Below are 17,351 nucleotides of genomic sequence, written 5' to 3' on the forward strand. Positions count from 1 at the left end.
AAGGTTTTAACATGGCATCTAAAACTCTAATCTAAGTCAAATCAAGGACCATGCTTCACAGAGAAAGCTCCCTGCCACCTGATCAGAGGGCCTACTAGACCCCCAGTTCCTCCGAGAGTCCAACTCTCTGTGCTTATACCCTTTCTTCCTACTCTAGATGTGTCTGCTAACCTCTTCCTCACCCCCTGCTCTCAGAGTTTAGTTGAAATCTCACCTCTTTTCATCTCTTCAATTTCTAATGCTGTTTCTTCTCTGAATTCTTCCAGTATTGTCGCTATTTGACTCTTGTAAGCCAAATGGTGAATAAACATGTATCTCTTTTCTGTATAGGTACGTTGTCTTCCATATAATTTTCAAGGATCTTTTCTGCAAGCTTTCAGACCTAGCACGAACCACAATTCCCATTTTATAATGGATTTTAAGGGGATTATCATTTTAAATTACTGAAGTTTTAATGATTAAGTTTTTAGTGCTGATGTGTTCAGTTGTGGCTGACTCTTTGTGACCCCATGGACTGTAGCCCTCCAGGTTCCTCTGTCCATAGAATTTTCCAGGCAAGAATACTAGAGTGGGTTGCCATTTTCTTCTCCAAAGCTTTTAGTACCAACAATAATAATTTTGGGCAATCACAAAATAGCACATCACAAAACAAAAACCAATATGATTTAATGCGCTGAGAATTCCATTTACGAACATCCTCATCAGTAAAGAAAAGCGCTGCCTTCCTCAATGTAAGGAATCACCCAAAATCACCAACACGCTTACAGAACAGCCAAGAAAACACACGCCAGGCTATCCTGACAAAATTTATGTTTCGTTAAAGCATGTTGACTTATGTCCTTTAAAAAGCCTGACATGAAAGCATATCTCAAAAAGACAATGAACCAAAATCTACTTGAAAACCACAGCTTTAATATAAATATGATATATGAAGATTATTTTGATTAACCTTAAAACAATCTTCAACATTCAAGGGTAAAATCACGAGAGGTAGATAAGAACACTTTAGGTTTCTCCCTGCCTGGAGTCAGTGGGGAAGAGGAAATTGAGAAGTTCAGATCTGAAGAGAATGCACCATGAAGGTAACCTATATAATATTTAGTTCTTTATCATTCAGCCCTTCATTCCTCTAGCCAATAAGCATTTATTATGTACCTACTGTGACAGGGCAGAAGCCAGAGATAAGGAGAAACAGTTCTGACCATAAAGGGCTGAGAGAATCCACATGGGAAAATCATGCGAACCCAACTAATGCTAATACAGGTTAGAGTGAAGTCTCTTCATACTGTTCATGGGGTTCTCAAGGCAAGAACTCTGAGGTGGTTTGCCACTCCCTTCTCCAGTACGGCAGGTACCGTGGGAGCGAAAAGAAAGTGCAATTAATTCTGCTGGCAGAGACCTACAGAGACTGCATAAAGACTGGGGTAGGGTGGCTGGGTACTGGAACTCAGCCTTGGAGGATGAGACTTCAAAACGGTGAAAGGGAGAGTGATCGGGGGCAACGTTGCCAGAGGAACGTCATAAAGGCCACAGGGACAAGCGACAAGAAGAGGTATGAGTCCCTTGTGGCTGATGTGGGCCTCGCAGAGCGTGCAGTAGAAACCGGGACCGGAGAGATGAAACATGATTTCTGGGTCAACTGTAGCTTATGTACAAAGCTTGCTTACCTAACAAGCTAACAGCAAACCCACAAAAGCGTATTTACAAGGTCAAAATAAACCATACATTCGCCTGAAAAAATGAAAACGGCTCCGTGGTGCCTTCTCTGAAACAGTCCCAAAGCAGAGCTACAGAGCTGAGTCATCAAGGCTATAAAACGCCACAACAAACATCCTTGGGCAAGGGCTTAGGCAGCCAGCACTACGCTGTTCTGTTTGCACACATTTTCTAAAACAAAATTTCAGGTTTATGGTCACATTACTGTCAGTCTCTCTAATAAAAATGCACACCCGTATTTCAGCTATATTACTGGCTGAAAAAGCAGATTTTCATCGACAGCTTTTAAAAATCCCCTCTTCAAATATCCCATTCATCTACTAGTGTTCAAGCTGGATTTCAAAAAAGCAGAGGAGCCAGAGATCAAATTGCCAACATCCATTGGATTATTGAAAAAGCAAGAGAGTTCCAGAAAAACATTTACTTCTGCTTTATTGACTATGCCAAAGCCTTTGACTATGTGGGTCAAAACAAACTACAGAAAATTCTTAAAGAGATGAGAATACCAGACCACCTTACTTGCCTCCTGAGAAATCTGTATGCAGGTCAGGAAGCAACAGTTAGAACTGGACATGGAACAACAGACTGGTTCCAGATCAGGAAAGGCGTACATCAAGGCTGTATACCGTCACCCTGCTTGTGTAACTTATATGTAGAGCACATCATGAGAAATGCTCGGCTGAATGAAGCACAAGCTGGAATCAAGACTGCTGGGAAAAGTATCAATAACCTCAGATACACAGATGATTGCAGATTTTCTGCAGATTCTCTCATGGCAGAAAGCGAAGAACTAAAGAGCCTCTTGATGAAAGTGAAAGAGAGTGAAAAAGTTAGCTTAAAACTCAACATTCAGAAAACTAAGATCGTGGCATCTGGTCCCATCACTTCATGGGAAATAGATGAGGAAACAGTGAAAACAGGGGCTGTCTTTATCTTGGGGGGCTCCAAAATCACTGCAGATGGTGACTGCAGCCATGAAATTAAAAGACGCCTGCTCCTTGGAAGAAAAGTTATGACCAACCTAGACAGCATATTCACAAGCAGAGACATTACTTTGCCAACAAAGTTCCATCTAATCAAAGCTATGGTTTTTCCAGTAGTCATGTATGGATGTGAGAGTTGGACTATAAAGAAAGCTGAGTGCCGAAGAATTGATGCTTTTGAACTGTGGTGTTGGAGAAGACTCTTGACAGTCCCTTGGACTACAGGGAGATACAACCAGTCCATCCCAAGGAAAACCAGTCCTGAATATTCACTGGAAGGACTGATGCTGAAGCTGAAACTCCAATACTTTGGCCATCTCATTTGAAGAGTTGACTCATTGGAAAAGACTCTGATGCTGGGAGGGATTCGGGGCAGGAGGAGAAGGGGATGACAGAGGATGAGATGGTTGGATGGCATCACCGACTCAATGGACATGAATCTGAGTAAACTCCAGGAGGTGGCGATGGACAGGGAGGCCTGGCGTGTTGCAGTCCATAGGGTCGCAAAGAGTCAGACGTGACTAAGCAACTGAACTGAGCTACTAGTGAAACTCATACCAAAACAAACAAAATATTTGACACAAAGAGACAGCCACACATGAACACACACACACACACAAGTGAATACACAGTTAGAAAAATAACAAGGATTTGTCAAGAAAATTTATAACTTCTTTCCTCCAATCAGGCTCAGGGCATTTATTTTTACTGTCATGCCTAAGGGCTTTAAGATTAGTGAATTCATCCTTCAGTCTCAGAAATGTAATTTAAGCAGCACATTCAGTATAAAAACACTCCTACAACAACAAAATAACTGACAGTTCCCAGTGGAGTTAAATATACTAAAATTACCACCTGTGTGCACAGCAGTTTTATAAACCAAACCATCTTACTCAATCAGGTAGTAAGAACCTCGAGTAGAAGCCAGACTCATGGTGTGACCCTGGTCAATCTTGAAGACTTTTTCCACCCTTAAGTTTGCAACAATAAAACTGTGCATCTATCAGTTTCTTGGTATGAGGTTCAATGTTTCATGTCACTTCTTGATTCTGCACACAGGCTATCACGATTTCAACTCTTGCGCCATTTCTTGCCTCTCTTTCCACTGTTCCCTATTTCCTGCCCTCAAATCTATTCAGGGAAGTCTCTTCAATGGACTCTGTTGACAGTGCAGGTTTCACACATCACTTCTCATCAGCATCAAGCCGATGAATCCTAGATAGAGCTCTAACTGTCCCCCAAAAAGCTGCTGAACAAATAAATGCCTGGATGGCACGCTTTCTGTTCCTGCAAACTAAGATGAAAACGGTGTAAAATCAAATGGCATCAATTATGAGTTAAATAGGAAACTCAGAATAGAGTTGACCCAAACTCTATTTTTCATCCAGGTGAGGCTAGTGGAGGTAAGAAGGAACTAGGAAGATTTAGGACAGGTAAGGGTAGAAAGAAGCAAAAAGGTGAGACGAGCGTCAACAACCTCAGTACCATTGCCTTTAGGAGACAATCACACTTGTCAATTATATTTCAAAACAAAAAAGAGAACCATGGCATCGAAAGTAGATCCTTAAGACAACTCAGTACAATACAATCAATATGTGCGGTGCACTTTCTATGGGTGAAGCACCAAGGGGACTGCACAGCAGACTGACCTGCCACACTTCTGTCATAAAAGTGCTGTGCTTAGTCGCTCAGTCGGGTCTGACTCTTTCCGACCCTTTGGCCTGTAGCCCACCAGGCTTCTCTGTCCATGGGATCTCCCAGGCAAGAATACTGCAGTGGATTGCCATCTTCTCCCCCAGGGGATCTTCCCATCCTAGGGATCAAACCTGTGGGATCAAATCCAGGGATTGTCTACGTCTCCTGCAATGCAGGTGGATTCTTTATCCACTGAGCCATCAGGGAAGCCTTTGAACATATTTGTTTAAAACACCAAAGAGCTGATTTTTCAAATTTAATAAAGCCTTCTTTAGGTACCACTTTTCCCCCATTAAACGATAATTACAGAAAAATGGGTGAAGATCTGAATGGAGGGAAAAATGAAGGCAGAGATGATGAAACCTCTCCGAGTATAGTAAATGAGCATAGTAAATACATAAAAGGCACGTCATAAGATCTTTCCCATCTGTTAGAAGGTGGATTGAAAATCTGACTCAAGGCTTTCTGGCAGCCAGAGCATAGAGTGAACACCCCTGGCTGTATACTTCACTGTCTGCATAATAAACCCCAAATCAGCTCAAGGGAAACCCAATTCTAAGACTAAGACTAGACAGGAGTATCTTCCATAGGTCCTTGGAAAAGGCACCTCTTAACTGACCCCCACGCTTTACAGTGCTGTTTCTTAAAAGGCATGCCAGTGAAGATAGTTCAGTAAAACATCTGGGTGCTGGATCCCATACCATGCAGTCTAAACACACTGCTCAGAAAAAAAGAGCTGGCATTTGTTTTAAAAACCAGGAAAATTAATACTGTGGCAAGTTAAATGGGATCAAAAATCAGATACTTCTCGAATACAGCTCAGATAATGCTGTTTTATTATCAATATCTATTGGTTTATAGCCTGTAGGTGAGGCCAAGGTGTCTATTATAGAATGGTTTTAGGGTTCTAAAGCTAGATTCTCTTGAAAAACAACATTTCACAGATGAAATCACTAGCAATGACAATTAAGTATTAGAACACGACAAATCATAATTCCTAATACTATTATGCCATGCTCACCCCATGTCAAATAAATTCCAGTTTCTTTTTAAAGGGGAAAACAGTTATTAAAATCATTAGTTAAAACTGCCACTTTACTGACTGCCTAAGATCATAAAAGAGGATTTTCAACCACTATGACATTCTGACACTGACAATATTTTATTCAACAGTGTATTTACAACCCGTGGTAAAAATAATAAAATGGCAATTTGAGAAATGAAAAAGGCTTTTGAGACCACTTAGACAAATCTTGTTTTGAAAAGGGAGTGAAACAGGCTCAAGTAGGCTGAATGACTTGGCTAAGGTCAGGAGCTAAGTGGCAGCAGGGCCGCGTTGACCGTCAAACATTCCAATTGCTTAACACCAACGAAATTAGCTGCTCATTTTTATTCTATGAAGTAAACACATTTTGTTGACACAGCTACTGATCAACCAATATTTAGCCTCCGGTTTTCTACTGCAGTTTCATAAGGACTGCATTTAACAAACATTGAATATTTATCTGTCAAGCTACAAAATGATTTTCCAACTTAGAACTTGCTGTAAAACAGAATCCTGTTAACTTGCAATAAATAGTAAAATACAAAAATTAAAAAAAAAAGCACTAATACCTAAGTGCTGGGAAAGTAGCAATGTTTAACATTTAACAGATAAATTGGTCTAGAATTACTTTGAAACCAAAGCATCCATGTCTTTTCCACACTGTAAGTACAATCACCAGGAGACAGCTCTGAAATCAGGATTAAAGACTATAGCTTGCCAGTTACAAACACATGACAGAGAATCATAGGAAAGTATCAAACAAGAATGACATGTTTATTAAAGATGAAAACAACTTCTAAATTGACATTTGGTGGTGGCATTAAAGGCTTCCCTGGTCCCTCAGATGGTAAAGAATCTGCCCGCAAACCAGGGTTTGATCCTGGGATCGGGAAGATTCCCTGAAGGGAATGGCTACCCACTCCAGTATTCTTGCCTTGAGAATTCCATGGACAGAGGAGCCTAGTAGGCTACAGTCCATGGGGTCTACAAAGAGCTGGACACAACTGAGTTGGAACATGTTTATGCTTTGTTTCTAGGGGTTAGGGGAAAAAAAAAAGCCCAGGCAATACTTAACTTCTCTGCAAAGTACACTTGATTTTTTAAAATTTTAAACGTAGCTTCTGTAGAGACCCACATACAGTGCCAGTGGCTTGAAATCACATCAGGGAATCTCTTCAACTAAGTAGCAGAAGACCCAAATTAAGGAAGGAACAATAAGCCAGGCGCTTTCTGTTCAGTGATTAATTAATTCATCAGGCAGCACGATCCCTCGAAGCTGTGTCCTCCAAAACAGAAAGGCCAGCGGGAGCCGTGGACTGCCCTGACAACCACTCAGCCAAGCGCAGGAGACAAGCAGAGGTGTGGGAGCCCCTCCACTCCCCCCAATCCCTGAACATGACTGCGGATGCTAGGCTATGCCCAGCCAAAGGCAACACAGCATGCTCTGCTCTCATGCCTCAGACTAAATGTGTCCTTTAAAAAGCAATTCAGCTATACCAAACATACTCATGTTGACAAACTTTCTACATGCCAAATACTTGCAATTACTCACCTACCATGTGAAACATAGAAACTGTCTATTTTTCAAAATCACCAAATGCTCCTGTAAGGCACATTCATACTTTCAGAAAAGGCCAAATATAATCAGGAATGCTTACCTGAGATACTATTAATGACAAGTCCTTGCAAGCTAGGATTTTATGAGCTGTCAGGTCACATACATCACTTTTTTTTTTTTCCTGCTGCTTTCAGAGGCTCTAGGGATCTGAATGTTTACAACAAGATATAAAGAGAAATAATGCTTGTCTTTAGTCACAGGACTTTTCATATCAAATGGGGCAATCACAAAACAGTGAGATCTTAGAATGAAAGATGTCCTTCACAATCAGTTAATTTGATTTACAGAAAATGGTTTAGTAGCCCTAACTAAAACTCCAAGGCAGCCAGGATATTTCTGTCAGTTCTTTTATGGTACAATGTCGAAGAGCATATAAAGAAGTACACTCAAAACTTCTCTTTAACTCTTTGGGGGTCTTGAATTAGACAAGTAAAACAATGGAAGCATTTCCATTTCTGAAGTTCAGCAAATTGACTTAACAGTACAGTGAAGACTTAAAAATCTGCAAATTAGCAACAGTCAAACATAAGGCTTCTTCAGATTAGTACACAGAGGCAAAGTGCTAACCAGAGTTCTCCTATAATTAAGCCAAGTAAGTCCCACGGTATCATTTTCGACCTCTTTAAAAGAGCACATAATTCCTGCTGGGGCATGCAATGGCACTCCTTGGATAGCATCAGCTGGGAAACATGGAGAAAAACAGCTTAGAGTCGACAATCTGAGAAAGAGCAGCCAGTCTGAGGACCCATAAACTTTCTACTCAAAATGTTAAACGGATTAAACAGAAAACTGACTCAAGTCATTTAGATCTAAATGGTATATAGTGAAGGGGGGCGGTCCTTGTATTGGGTTCTTTACTATTTGGTATATTTTTGACTGTAAAGTACAACATTTATCAGTTCAATTCAGTCGCTCAGTCGTGTCCAACTCTTTGCGACCCCATGAATCACAGCACGCCAGGCCTCCCTGTCCATCGCCAACTCCCAGGGTTCACTCAAACTCATATCCATCGAGTTGGTGATGCCATCCAGCCATCTCATCCTCTGTCGTCCCCTTCTCCTCCTGCCCCCAATCCCTCCCAGCATCCGGGTCTTTTCCAATGAGTCAATTCTTCGCATGAAGTGGCCAAAGTACTGGAGTTTCAGCTTCAGCATCAGTCCTTCCAATGAACACCAAGGACTTATCTCCTTTAGAATGGAGTAGCTGGATCTCCTTGCAGTCCAAGGGACTCTCAAGAGTCTTCTCCAACACCACACTTCAAAAGCATCAATTCTTCGGTGCTCAGTTTTCTTCACAGTCCAACTCTCACATCCATACATGGCCACTGGAAAAACCATAGCCTTGACTAGATGGACCTTTGTTGGCAAAGTAATGTCTCTGCTTTTCAATATGCTCTCTAGGTTGGTCATAACTTTTCTTCCAAGGAGTAAGTGTCTTTTAATTTCATGGCTGCAGCACCATCTGCAGTGATTTTGGAGCCCCCCAAAATAAAGTCTGCCACTGTTTCCACTGTTTCCCCATCTATCTTCCATGAAGTGATGGGACCAGATGCCATGATCTTTGTTTTCTGAATGTTGAACTTTAAGCCAGCTTTTACACTCTCTTCTTTCACTTTCATCAAGAGGCTTTTTAGTTCCTCTTCACTTTCTGCCATAAGGGTGGTGCCATCTGCATATATGAGGTTATTGGTATTTCTCCCAGCAATCTTGATTCCAGCTTGTGTTTCTTCCAGCCCAGCGTTTCTCATGATGTATTCTGCATACAAGTTAAATAAGCAGGGTGACAATATACAGCCTTGACGTACTCCTTTTCCTATTTGGAACCAGTCTGTTGTTCCACAACATTTATCAGTTCAGTTCAGTTCAGTTGCTCAGTCGTGTCCGACTCTTTGAGACCCCATGAATCGCAGCACTCCAGGCCTCTCTGTCCATCACCAACTCCCAGAGTTCACTCAGATTCAAGTCCATTGAGTCAGTGATGCCATCCAGCCATCTCATCCTCTGTCGTCCCCTTCTCCTCCTGCCCCCAATCCCTCCCAGCATCAGAGTCTTTTCCAATGAGTCAACTCTTCGCATAAGGTGGCCAAAGTACTGGAGTTTCAGCTTTAGCATCATTCCTTCCAAAGAAATCCCAGGGCTGATCTCCTTCAGAATGGACTGGTTGGATCTCCTTGCAGTCCAAGGGACTCTCAAGAGGCTTCTCCAACACCACAGTTCAAAAGCATCAATTCTTCGGCACTCAGCCTTCTTCACAGTCCAACTCTCACATCCATACTTGACTACTGGAAAAACCAAAGCCTTGACTAGACGGACCTTAGTTGGCAAAATAATATCTCTGCTTTTCAATATGCTCTCTAGGTTGGTCATAACTTTTCTTCCAAGGAGTAAGCGTCTTTTAATTTCATGGCTGCAGTCACCACCTGCAGTGATTCTGGAGCCCAAAAAAATGAAGTCTGACATTGTTTCCACTGTTTCCCCATCTATTTCCCGTGAAGTGATAGGACCAGATGCCATGATCTTTGTTTTCTGAATGTTGAGCTTTAAGCCAACTTTTTCACTCTCCTCTTTCACTTTAATCAAGAGGCTTGCAAACACAACATTTATACTAAGACACAAATTTCACAAAATGAAAAAAACAGCCTCTCTCCAATTAAGTCTACCATTTCACATCTTTGCCCCTTTCCTAGTTATAAGGAACAAAATGTCCTTCCTCATTCTGTTTCAAACTTTCAGGGAAGGTATTTTAAAATGCATTTAAAGATTTTTTCCCATCATTCCAAGCCCTGAGAGACTTGGAGAGGAAAAGAAAAAAGAAAAAAATGAACAGAAGTGAAAGTGACAAGAAAATGGTAACGACATCACTTTCCGCTTTTCTTTTACAGTGCACAACTGAAGGGGAAAAAACACATCTTTTTCTCCTTAACAATCTGAAACTGATTTATGAGGTGGGGAGGCGGTGCTAGGAACTCAAACTCAAACCACGAGCTCCCCAACCGCACATACCTGGAAGGCTCGATTTAAAAAGTCTCTTTCCTCATCATGAGCTCCTGTCCGGCTCCGTGGCAATCCCAGTTACTACCAGCACTGTCTCCCCGTCTTCCTTGCCTCTTTTGGGCACGTCCACTCCCCCCTCCTCCTCCAAGAGACGGTTCCACACAAACCACATACAGCCGTGTCAGGCCAACTGTTACTCACCAACACACACTCATGATTCACCCGTCTCTCGAGTCTCGGAACAAAACGCGAGTTTTTCTTCCCTCTTCGAAAGGGAGGTGCTTCTGGTTTTCAGGATGGACATTTCGCTTTCCTACCACAGTGCTCACTCGGGGCAGCACTCCAGCTCGCCTTACCGTTTCCTTAGCCCCCTTCGGCACCGACGATCGAGCCGACAGCAGAACGGCTCTGAAAACTTACTCCAGACAGCAGTCGACGCGGACAAACTGCCTCCCGGGGTATTTGTGCTGCCCCCAGCCCTGGGCCGCAGCCTCACGGTCCCTGCACCCCAGCTTAACCGAGGTGATGCGCCGGCGCACGTCCCCGCCGCCCTGGGCTCCCGGGGGTGACCCCGGTGGTGGACACCCGGCCCGCGTCCGCAGCCCGGGCGACCACTTGCCGGCGGGTCCTCCCGCGCGCGGAGCTGGGCGGACGGGCCAGCAAAACGCAAAGCATGTCCCTCCGCCGGGCTTTCGCGCCCGCCGAAGTTGCCCCACGCAAAGTTTTCCGGTCGCCTCCCTCGCCCCGGGCTCGGGCTTACCTGGGGCATCGGCGGCCGCGGGTGCTCCCGGCCTTGGGTTCCGGGGGTCGGCAGCAGCCGCGCGCGCCAGGGCCAGGGGCCCCTCCGGAGCATCATCCCGCCGGGTGCTGCGCTCCCGCTCCAGTCAACCGGCCATCACCGGCGCCTCGCCGCTGGCGGCCGGCGTTCTCCGTCGGCGCAGCCTCGCCGAGCCCCCGCCTCCTGGCGCCGCGCAGCGCGGGGAGGGCTGACGGGAGGGTGTGTCCGTCTCCCCTCGGCTCGTCTTCGCTCGCACCCCGGCGCGAGGCTGTTTTCTCTCCTCCGACCAAAATTTGAAAAGCGGGTGAGGGCGGGGTGGAAATAAAGCGCGAGGGAGCCGCCCTCCGCATCTCGGGTTTCGAGGGGCAGCGCGGATGCTCGCCCGGCCTCCTTGCCGCGGAAGACCTTTCTGGAATGAAGGCGGCCGGCCCCCTTGCACCTTGCGGGCTGATTTCAAAACTCGCGAGTAAATCTGGGTCCTCGGTGCCCTAGGGGCCGTCTGTTCCATTGCAGCCCGCGGGGCGGGGAGCAGGGGGTGAGCGGAGAAGAGCCATGGCCATCTGGGGAGAGGCGGGGGCTCCCTGGAAGTTTCCCTCGTGGACTGAGCAGAGAGGAGGGAGAGAAGCAGGTCCACCGAGGCGCCACCTCTCAGTTGGCTTACGGCGTTGGGCTGTGGTCGTCCCAGGCCCCAGAGGTTTGCGGTTCACTAAAACGGTGACCCACCCAGAGCTCTTTGGGACAGTCTTTGCCACAGCCCACGTGGCTTCTTCTTTGAAGCGCGGGTTTAACTGAATGAGGTGAAAGTTCTTAGTCTTCCCCGTGATTGGGAGATCTCGTTTGACTTGGAAACATTTTGTTTGTAAAAACAAACACAAACCATCTAAAAGGAGTCTAGTCCAACTTTCGCATAGCTTCCTTACAACGCAGTTGCTAGACAAAACACAGGATGCCCAGTTAAATATGATTCTCAGATAAACAACATAATTTTGTTTTTAGTATAGTGAAATTCGCTCAATGGTGTCCGACTCTCTGCGACCCCATGGGCTATACACTCCATGCAATTCTCCAGGCCAGTATACTGGACTGGGTAGCCTTTCCTTCTCTAGGGGCTCTTCCAACCCAGGGGTCAAACCCAGGTTTCCTGCATTGCAGGCGGATTCTTTACCAGCTGAGCCACAGGGAAGCCCAGGAATACTGGAGTGGGTAGTCTATCCCTTCTCTAGCGGATCTTCCCGACCCAGGAATCAAATCCGGGTTTCCTGCACTGCAGGCGGATTCTTTACCAATCAAGCTATCAGGAAGCCCTTTTTTAGTATAAGTATGGCCCAAATAGAAGGCGATGGCACCCCACTCCAGTACTCTTGCCTTGAAAATCCCATGGACGGAGGAGCCTGGTAGGCTGCAGTCCATGGGGTCGCGAAGAGTCGGACACGACTGAGCGACTTCACTTTCACTTTTCACTCTCATGCATTGGAGAAGGAAATGGCAACCCACTCGTGTTCTTGCCTGGAGAATCCCAGGGACAGGGAGCCTGGTGGGCTGCCGTCTATGGGCTCGCACAGAGTCGGACACGACTGAAGCGACTTAGCAGCAGCAGCAGCAGCAGCATGGCCCAAATATTGCATGGGTCACACATTCTTTTTTCCAAGAATATTTGGGACATACTTATACTAAATTATTTATTACTTAACTGTAATTCAGATTTAACTGGGCATGCCTCATTTTTATTTGCTAAATCTGCAAGAGGCTTGAGTTAATGAATTAATTGGCAAACAATGCAACAAGTCGCAAATCTCACCTGATGACTATCTCCTTTCAGTATTGAAAAAAATGTAAGTTTCTATGATAGCAAAATCTGTGTCATCAGTTAAGGTTTATTCTTATGTGTTAATGAGCATCTGCATTTCAAAATACCATGCTCTTCACTGAGAGTGACACATTAAACAATAAGTCCGCATGGGAAGTAATTTACTTAGTACCTGAGTCCTAGAAGGAAATTTGCTAGTATTTGCTAGTACTCCCAATGAGACCAACCTAGATAGCATATTCAAAAGCAGAGACATTACTTTGCCGACTAAAGTCTGTCTAGTCAAGGCTATGGTTTTTCCTGTGGTCATGTATGGATGTGAGAGTTGGACTGTGAAGAAGGCTGAGCGCCGAAGAATTGATGCTTTTGAACTGTGGTGTTGGAGAAGACTCTTGCGAGCCCCTTGGACTGCAAGGAGATCAGTCCTGGGATTTCTTTGGAAGGAATGATGCTAAAGCTGAAACTCCAGTACTTTGGCCACCTCATGTGAAGAGTTAACTCATTGGAAAAGACTCTGATGCTGGGAGGGATTGGGGGCAGGAGGAGAAGGGGATGACAGAGGATGAGATGACTGGATGGCATCACTGACTCGATGGACTTGAATCTGAGTGAACTCTGGGAGTTGGTGATGGACAGGGAGGCCTGGCGTGCTGGGATTCATGGGGTCGCAAAGAGTCGGACACGACTGAGCGACTGAACTGAACTGAACTGTGAATAATGTTGTAATAAGTAAGTGCAGATATGTTTTTGAGATACTTATTTCATTTCTTTTGGATATTTATCTACTAATGGGATTGCTGGATCTGTGGTAATTCTATTTTAATTTTTTGAGGAAACTCATACTGATTTCTTTAATGGCTGTACCAATTTAGATTCCCACCAGCAGTGTACAAGGGTTCCCTTTTCTTCAGTAGCCTAGATATGGAAACAATTCAAGGAGTCCAAGGGATGACCGGACAAAGAAAATTATATATAGATGACATACATATATTGAAAATGGGCTATTAGTCACCTATAAAATAGAAGGAAATTCTACCATATGGACAATATAGATAAACAGAGAGAACATTATGCTAAATGAAATGTCAGAGAAAGACAAATACTACATGATCTCATTAATATATGGAATCTAAAAAAGTTAAATCCACAGAACCAGAGTAGAACAGTAGTTTCCAGGGACTGGGAGATGGGGAAAATGGGGAGATGTTGGTCAAGAATTACTTTCAGTTATAATATGAATAAGTTCTTATCTAATGTACAATGCGGTGACTACAGTTAGTAGTACTTGAAATTTTGCTAACAGTAGTTCTTAACTGGACTAACCACACCAAAAAAAAAGTAACTTTATGAGGTAATGAATGTGTTAATTTGATTGTGGTTATTATTCACAATGTATACAGATATCAAATCTTCACTTTGTTCAAGTTAAATATATACACTTTTTATTTGTCAGTTAATTATACCTCAGTAGACCTGGGGATGGGGAGGGGAAAAAAAAGAATTTTATTTGGAGGGAAATAGAGAAGAGGAGAAAACGTTCATTTTGAGCACAGACTGCTCAAATCTCTGCTATATCACTGTAATACTCTTCTACAGGTTTTTTGGGGCTACATTGCCTTTTTATGGGACAATTTTGTAATATTTTCTCTGGAGCAAATAGAAAAGTTAATTGTCTTCTCTCTAGCACATTAATTTGTTTTTACATATCATTAATAGTTTAGAAAAGTCTTTAAGTATTACAATTCACTATTGGTGGTGTCATGAAAATTGTTGATTGTTCTTAAATTTGGAAAAGTTTCTATCCAGTGTTTTTCATACCTGAGCTGTTAACAGTTGGAAGCATAGTTCGCAGACTAGCTTCTGAGTCCATTGATTCCAAGCATCATTTCTTTTTTACTAGCCACATACACGGGTCATTTGGCACTGCAGGGAACATTCATAATTCAATGCAATCTCTGGTCCTGCACTTTTGTCACAACAGTAGGGGATAGTATTCTTGGAAGTCATTCCTACAAAGGTATGCCTAATGATATTTAATAATATTTGGAAATGATGGTTAGCCACATACAATTATCCCACTAAACCAAAACTAAATGTATTTTCAACTGTTTTTGTTGGATTTTGAAAATGGCCATGGCCACTCAGCTACCTGACACAAGGGAACATACAACAGAAGGGTGATTGGATAGGAAAGTGACAGTGGTCTTAACTGATTCCAGTTAAAATATTTTAGATATTAAGAAACATATCACCAAGTGAATGCATCACTAGGGCTTGCCCCCCAGAAGGGACTTGGGAAGGGATTATGCAAGTGAAGACCCCTGAAGTTTAAGCTAAATCAAGTTTGCTGACACCTAAAGTCCTCAAAAGGGGATCCCCTGGTGGCTCAGTGGCAAAGAAATCCGCCTGCAATGCAGGAGACGCAAGGGACGTGGGTTCAATCCCTGGGTCAAGAAGATCCCCTGGAAAAGGCAATGGCTACCCACTCCAATATTCTTGCCTGGAGAATTTCACGGACAGAGGAGCTTGGCAGGCTACAGTCCGTGGGGTCACAAAGAGTCGGACGTGACAGAGCGACTAACTTTTAAGTCCTCAAAACATGCTATTACTCCAAACCATTCCATAGCACTTAGCGCCTGCATATAACTATGAGTTAACTCTCCAGCTAGATTAGAAATGCCGGGGGCAGGTGCTGCGTCAGAGTGCCTAGCACAAGACCTGCTTTAAATTAGACTGTCAGTGAGGAACAGATGAAACTGCTAAAGGGCAGGAAGACAAATTGCAAGAACTTAAGACAGATGCCATGGGGGAAAGGTTTGGGTGCTATGGATAACAATATTCAGAGAGGGAGGTGCCCTGTGAGTGCTGGAGGGTAAGGACCAGAGAGCTCAGAACTCACGAAGGGTAAGACAGGTACAGGAAGGACCTTAAAAGCCACTAAGGTGATTCTATCTATATAAAATGTCCAGGAAGGGAAAATTCATGGAGATGGAAAGTAGATTCATAGTTGACTGGAGCTGAAGGTAGAATTGAGAGTGAGGCAAATAAATGAGCATGAGGAATATTTTGGGGGTGCTGGAAATGACCTAAGTAGGATTGTGGTTATTGTGTAAGTCTTTAAATTTACTAATAATCATCTGTATACTTTTGAGTGAAATTTATGATATGTAAATGATAGCAATACAGCTGGGTTTTTTTTTTTTTCTGAAAAGGGAAAACTAAGATTCAAATGCGAAGAGGTTGTAATAAAGTCAGTAGTGTTAACGAACTATCTGTGAGTAATTGTTCAGTCTCACCAAGATTCCCGCACATGGTGGTGAAGTGTGTTGTGCACATGAGCCACTGTGTGGACAGGGCAGCCCTGGAACCTGTCTGTCTGCAGCATCCAGAGCTTTCTCACTTTGCTGGCTCCCCAAGTTACTAGTTACTGCGTGGCCAGTGAAAAGAAGCAACATGCGACATGAATGCCCAGACACTGGCCTGTGGAATATTCTTCAAATATTACAGCTCACATATGAAAAACACTTCAAGAATTGACATGACATTATCAGTGCTGAGTTATAAAGATCGGAGACACGTTTCTAAACTAAAATGATGTGAGAGAAAACAACATGCTGATGATCTTTTCTATGGGAGACAGACACTTTACCGTCTGAACCACCGGGGAAGTCACAGTGATGTGAGTGGCAACTAATTTTTTAAAAATTATTGTGGCGGGGGTTGTGCTTTTAAAAAGTTTGTTATATATCACTGATTTTCTCACTCTTAAGTATTCATTACCATGCCAACTTTGCATTGCTAATTTTTTAGTATTTTTCTTAAAGAATTTCTCCCAAATTATATAACCTCAGACTCAACAAAACTTGGATCTGCCCTTGTGGGTCAGGCATAAGCATTTTGTGCTATCTTGTTTAGTCATTATAAAAGCCTTATGGGATTCCTGTTATTAGATTCCCCATTACAGGCGAAGAAACCAGCTAATAGGTTAAGTAACTTATTTAAAGTCATACAGTCAGAATTCGGGCTTTCCTTGTGGCTCAGCTGGTAAAGAATCCGCCTGCAATGCAGGAGACCTGGGTTCGATCTCTGGTTTGGGGAAGATCCCCTGGAGAATGGCATGGCAACCCACTCCAGTATTCTTGCCTGGAGAATCCCCATGGACAGAGAAGCCTGGCGGGCTATAGTCCATACGGTCGCAAAGAGTCGGACATGACTGAGTGACTAAGCACACACACAGTCAGAATTCAAGCCTAGAACTGTGTAGCTGACACCATGTTTTCCACTCCAAGATCCCAAGATAACCTTGACCTTACATTGCCTGTCTCTTCTGACATCACTTAACCACCGACCTTCTCATAGCTATAGCTGGGATCAGCGTGTGAGGTGAATCAATTGCAGAGTCAAATCCTTTCTTTCTTTAATGTTTGATATTCTGTTCATGGATTTTTTCCATTAATTTTTATTTTAAAAATGTTACATTAAAATGTTATCTCAATGGCTGAATTTTGTGATGTATTTGGTGCCCTGGACAAGTGCTTCAGTTGCCTCATCCTACTTTTAGCCTGGTGTCACACGCCGAATGAAGATGTGAACAGCCACTTCATGCTTTAACTTCTAACGAAGGCAGGACCCAAATTCATCCATTGACTTTCATACAATCTGTCTTTGCAGACATTATTCACTTACGTCCTCAAACTACCATTTGAGAACTCAGTT

The 17,351-nt window shown here is 43.5% G+C and overlaps 1 protein-coding gene across 1 annotated transcript in view; it reads right to left on the reverse strand.

Moving 5' to 3' along the window:
* Positions 1–10,948, reverse strand: part of MCUB (mitochondrial calcium uniporter dominant negative subunit beta) — a 99,863-nt gene extending 88,915 nt beyond the window's left edge. Inside the window, exon 1 of the mRNA XM_068975514.1 lies at positions 10,811–10,948. Coding sequence (XP_068831615.1) covers positions 10,811–10,906 — 96 coding nt within the window. The 5' untranslated portion in view covers positions 10,907–10,948. The remainder of the gene's footprint in view (positions 1–10,810) is intronic.
* Positions 10,949–17,351: the final 6,403 nt, after the last annotated feature.

Source organism: Capricornis sumatraensis, chromosome 7 (genome assembly GCF_032405125.1).
Source record: "Capricornis sumatraensis isolate serow.1 chromosome 7, serow.2, whole genome shotgun sequence".
NCBI classification, from domain to species: domain Eukaryota; kingdom Metazoa; phylum Chordata; class Mammalia; order Artiodactyla; family Bovidae; genus Capricornis; species Capricornis sumatraensis.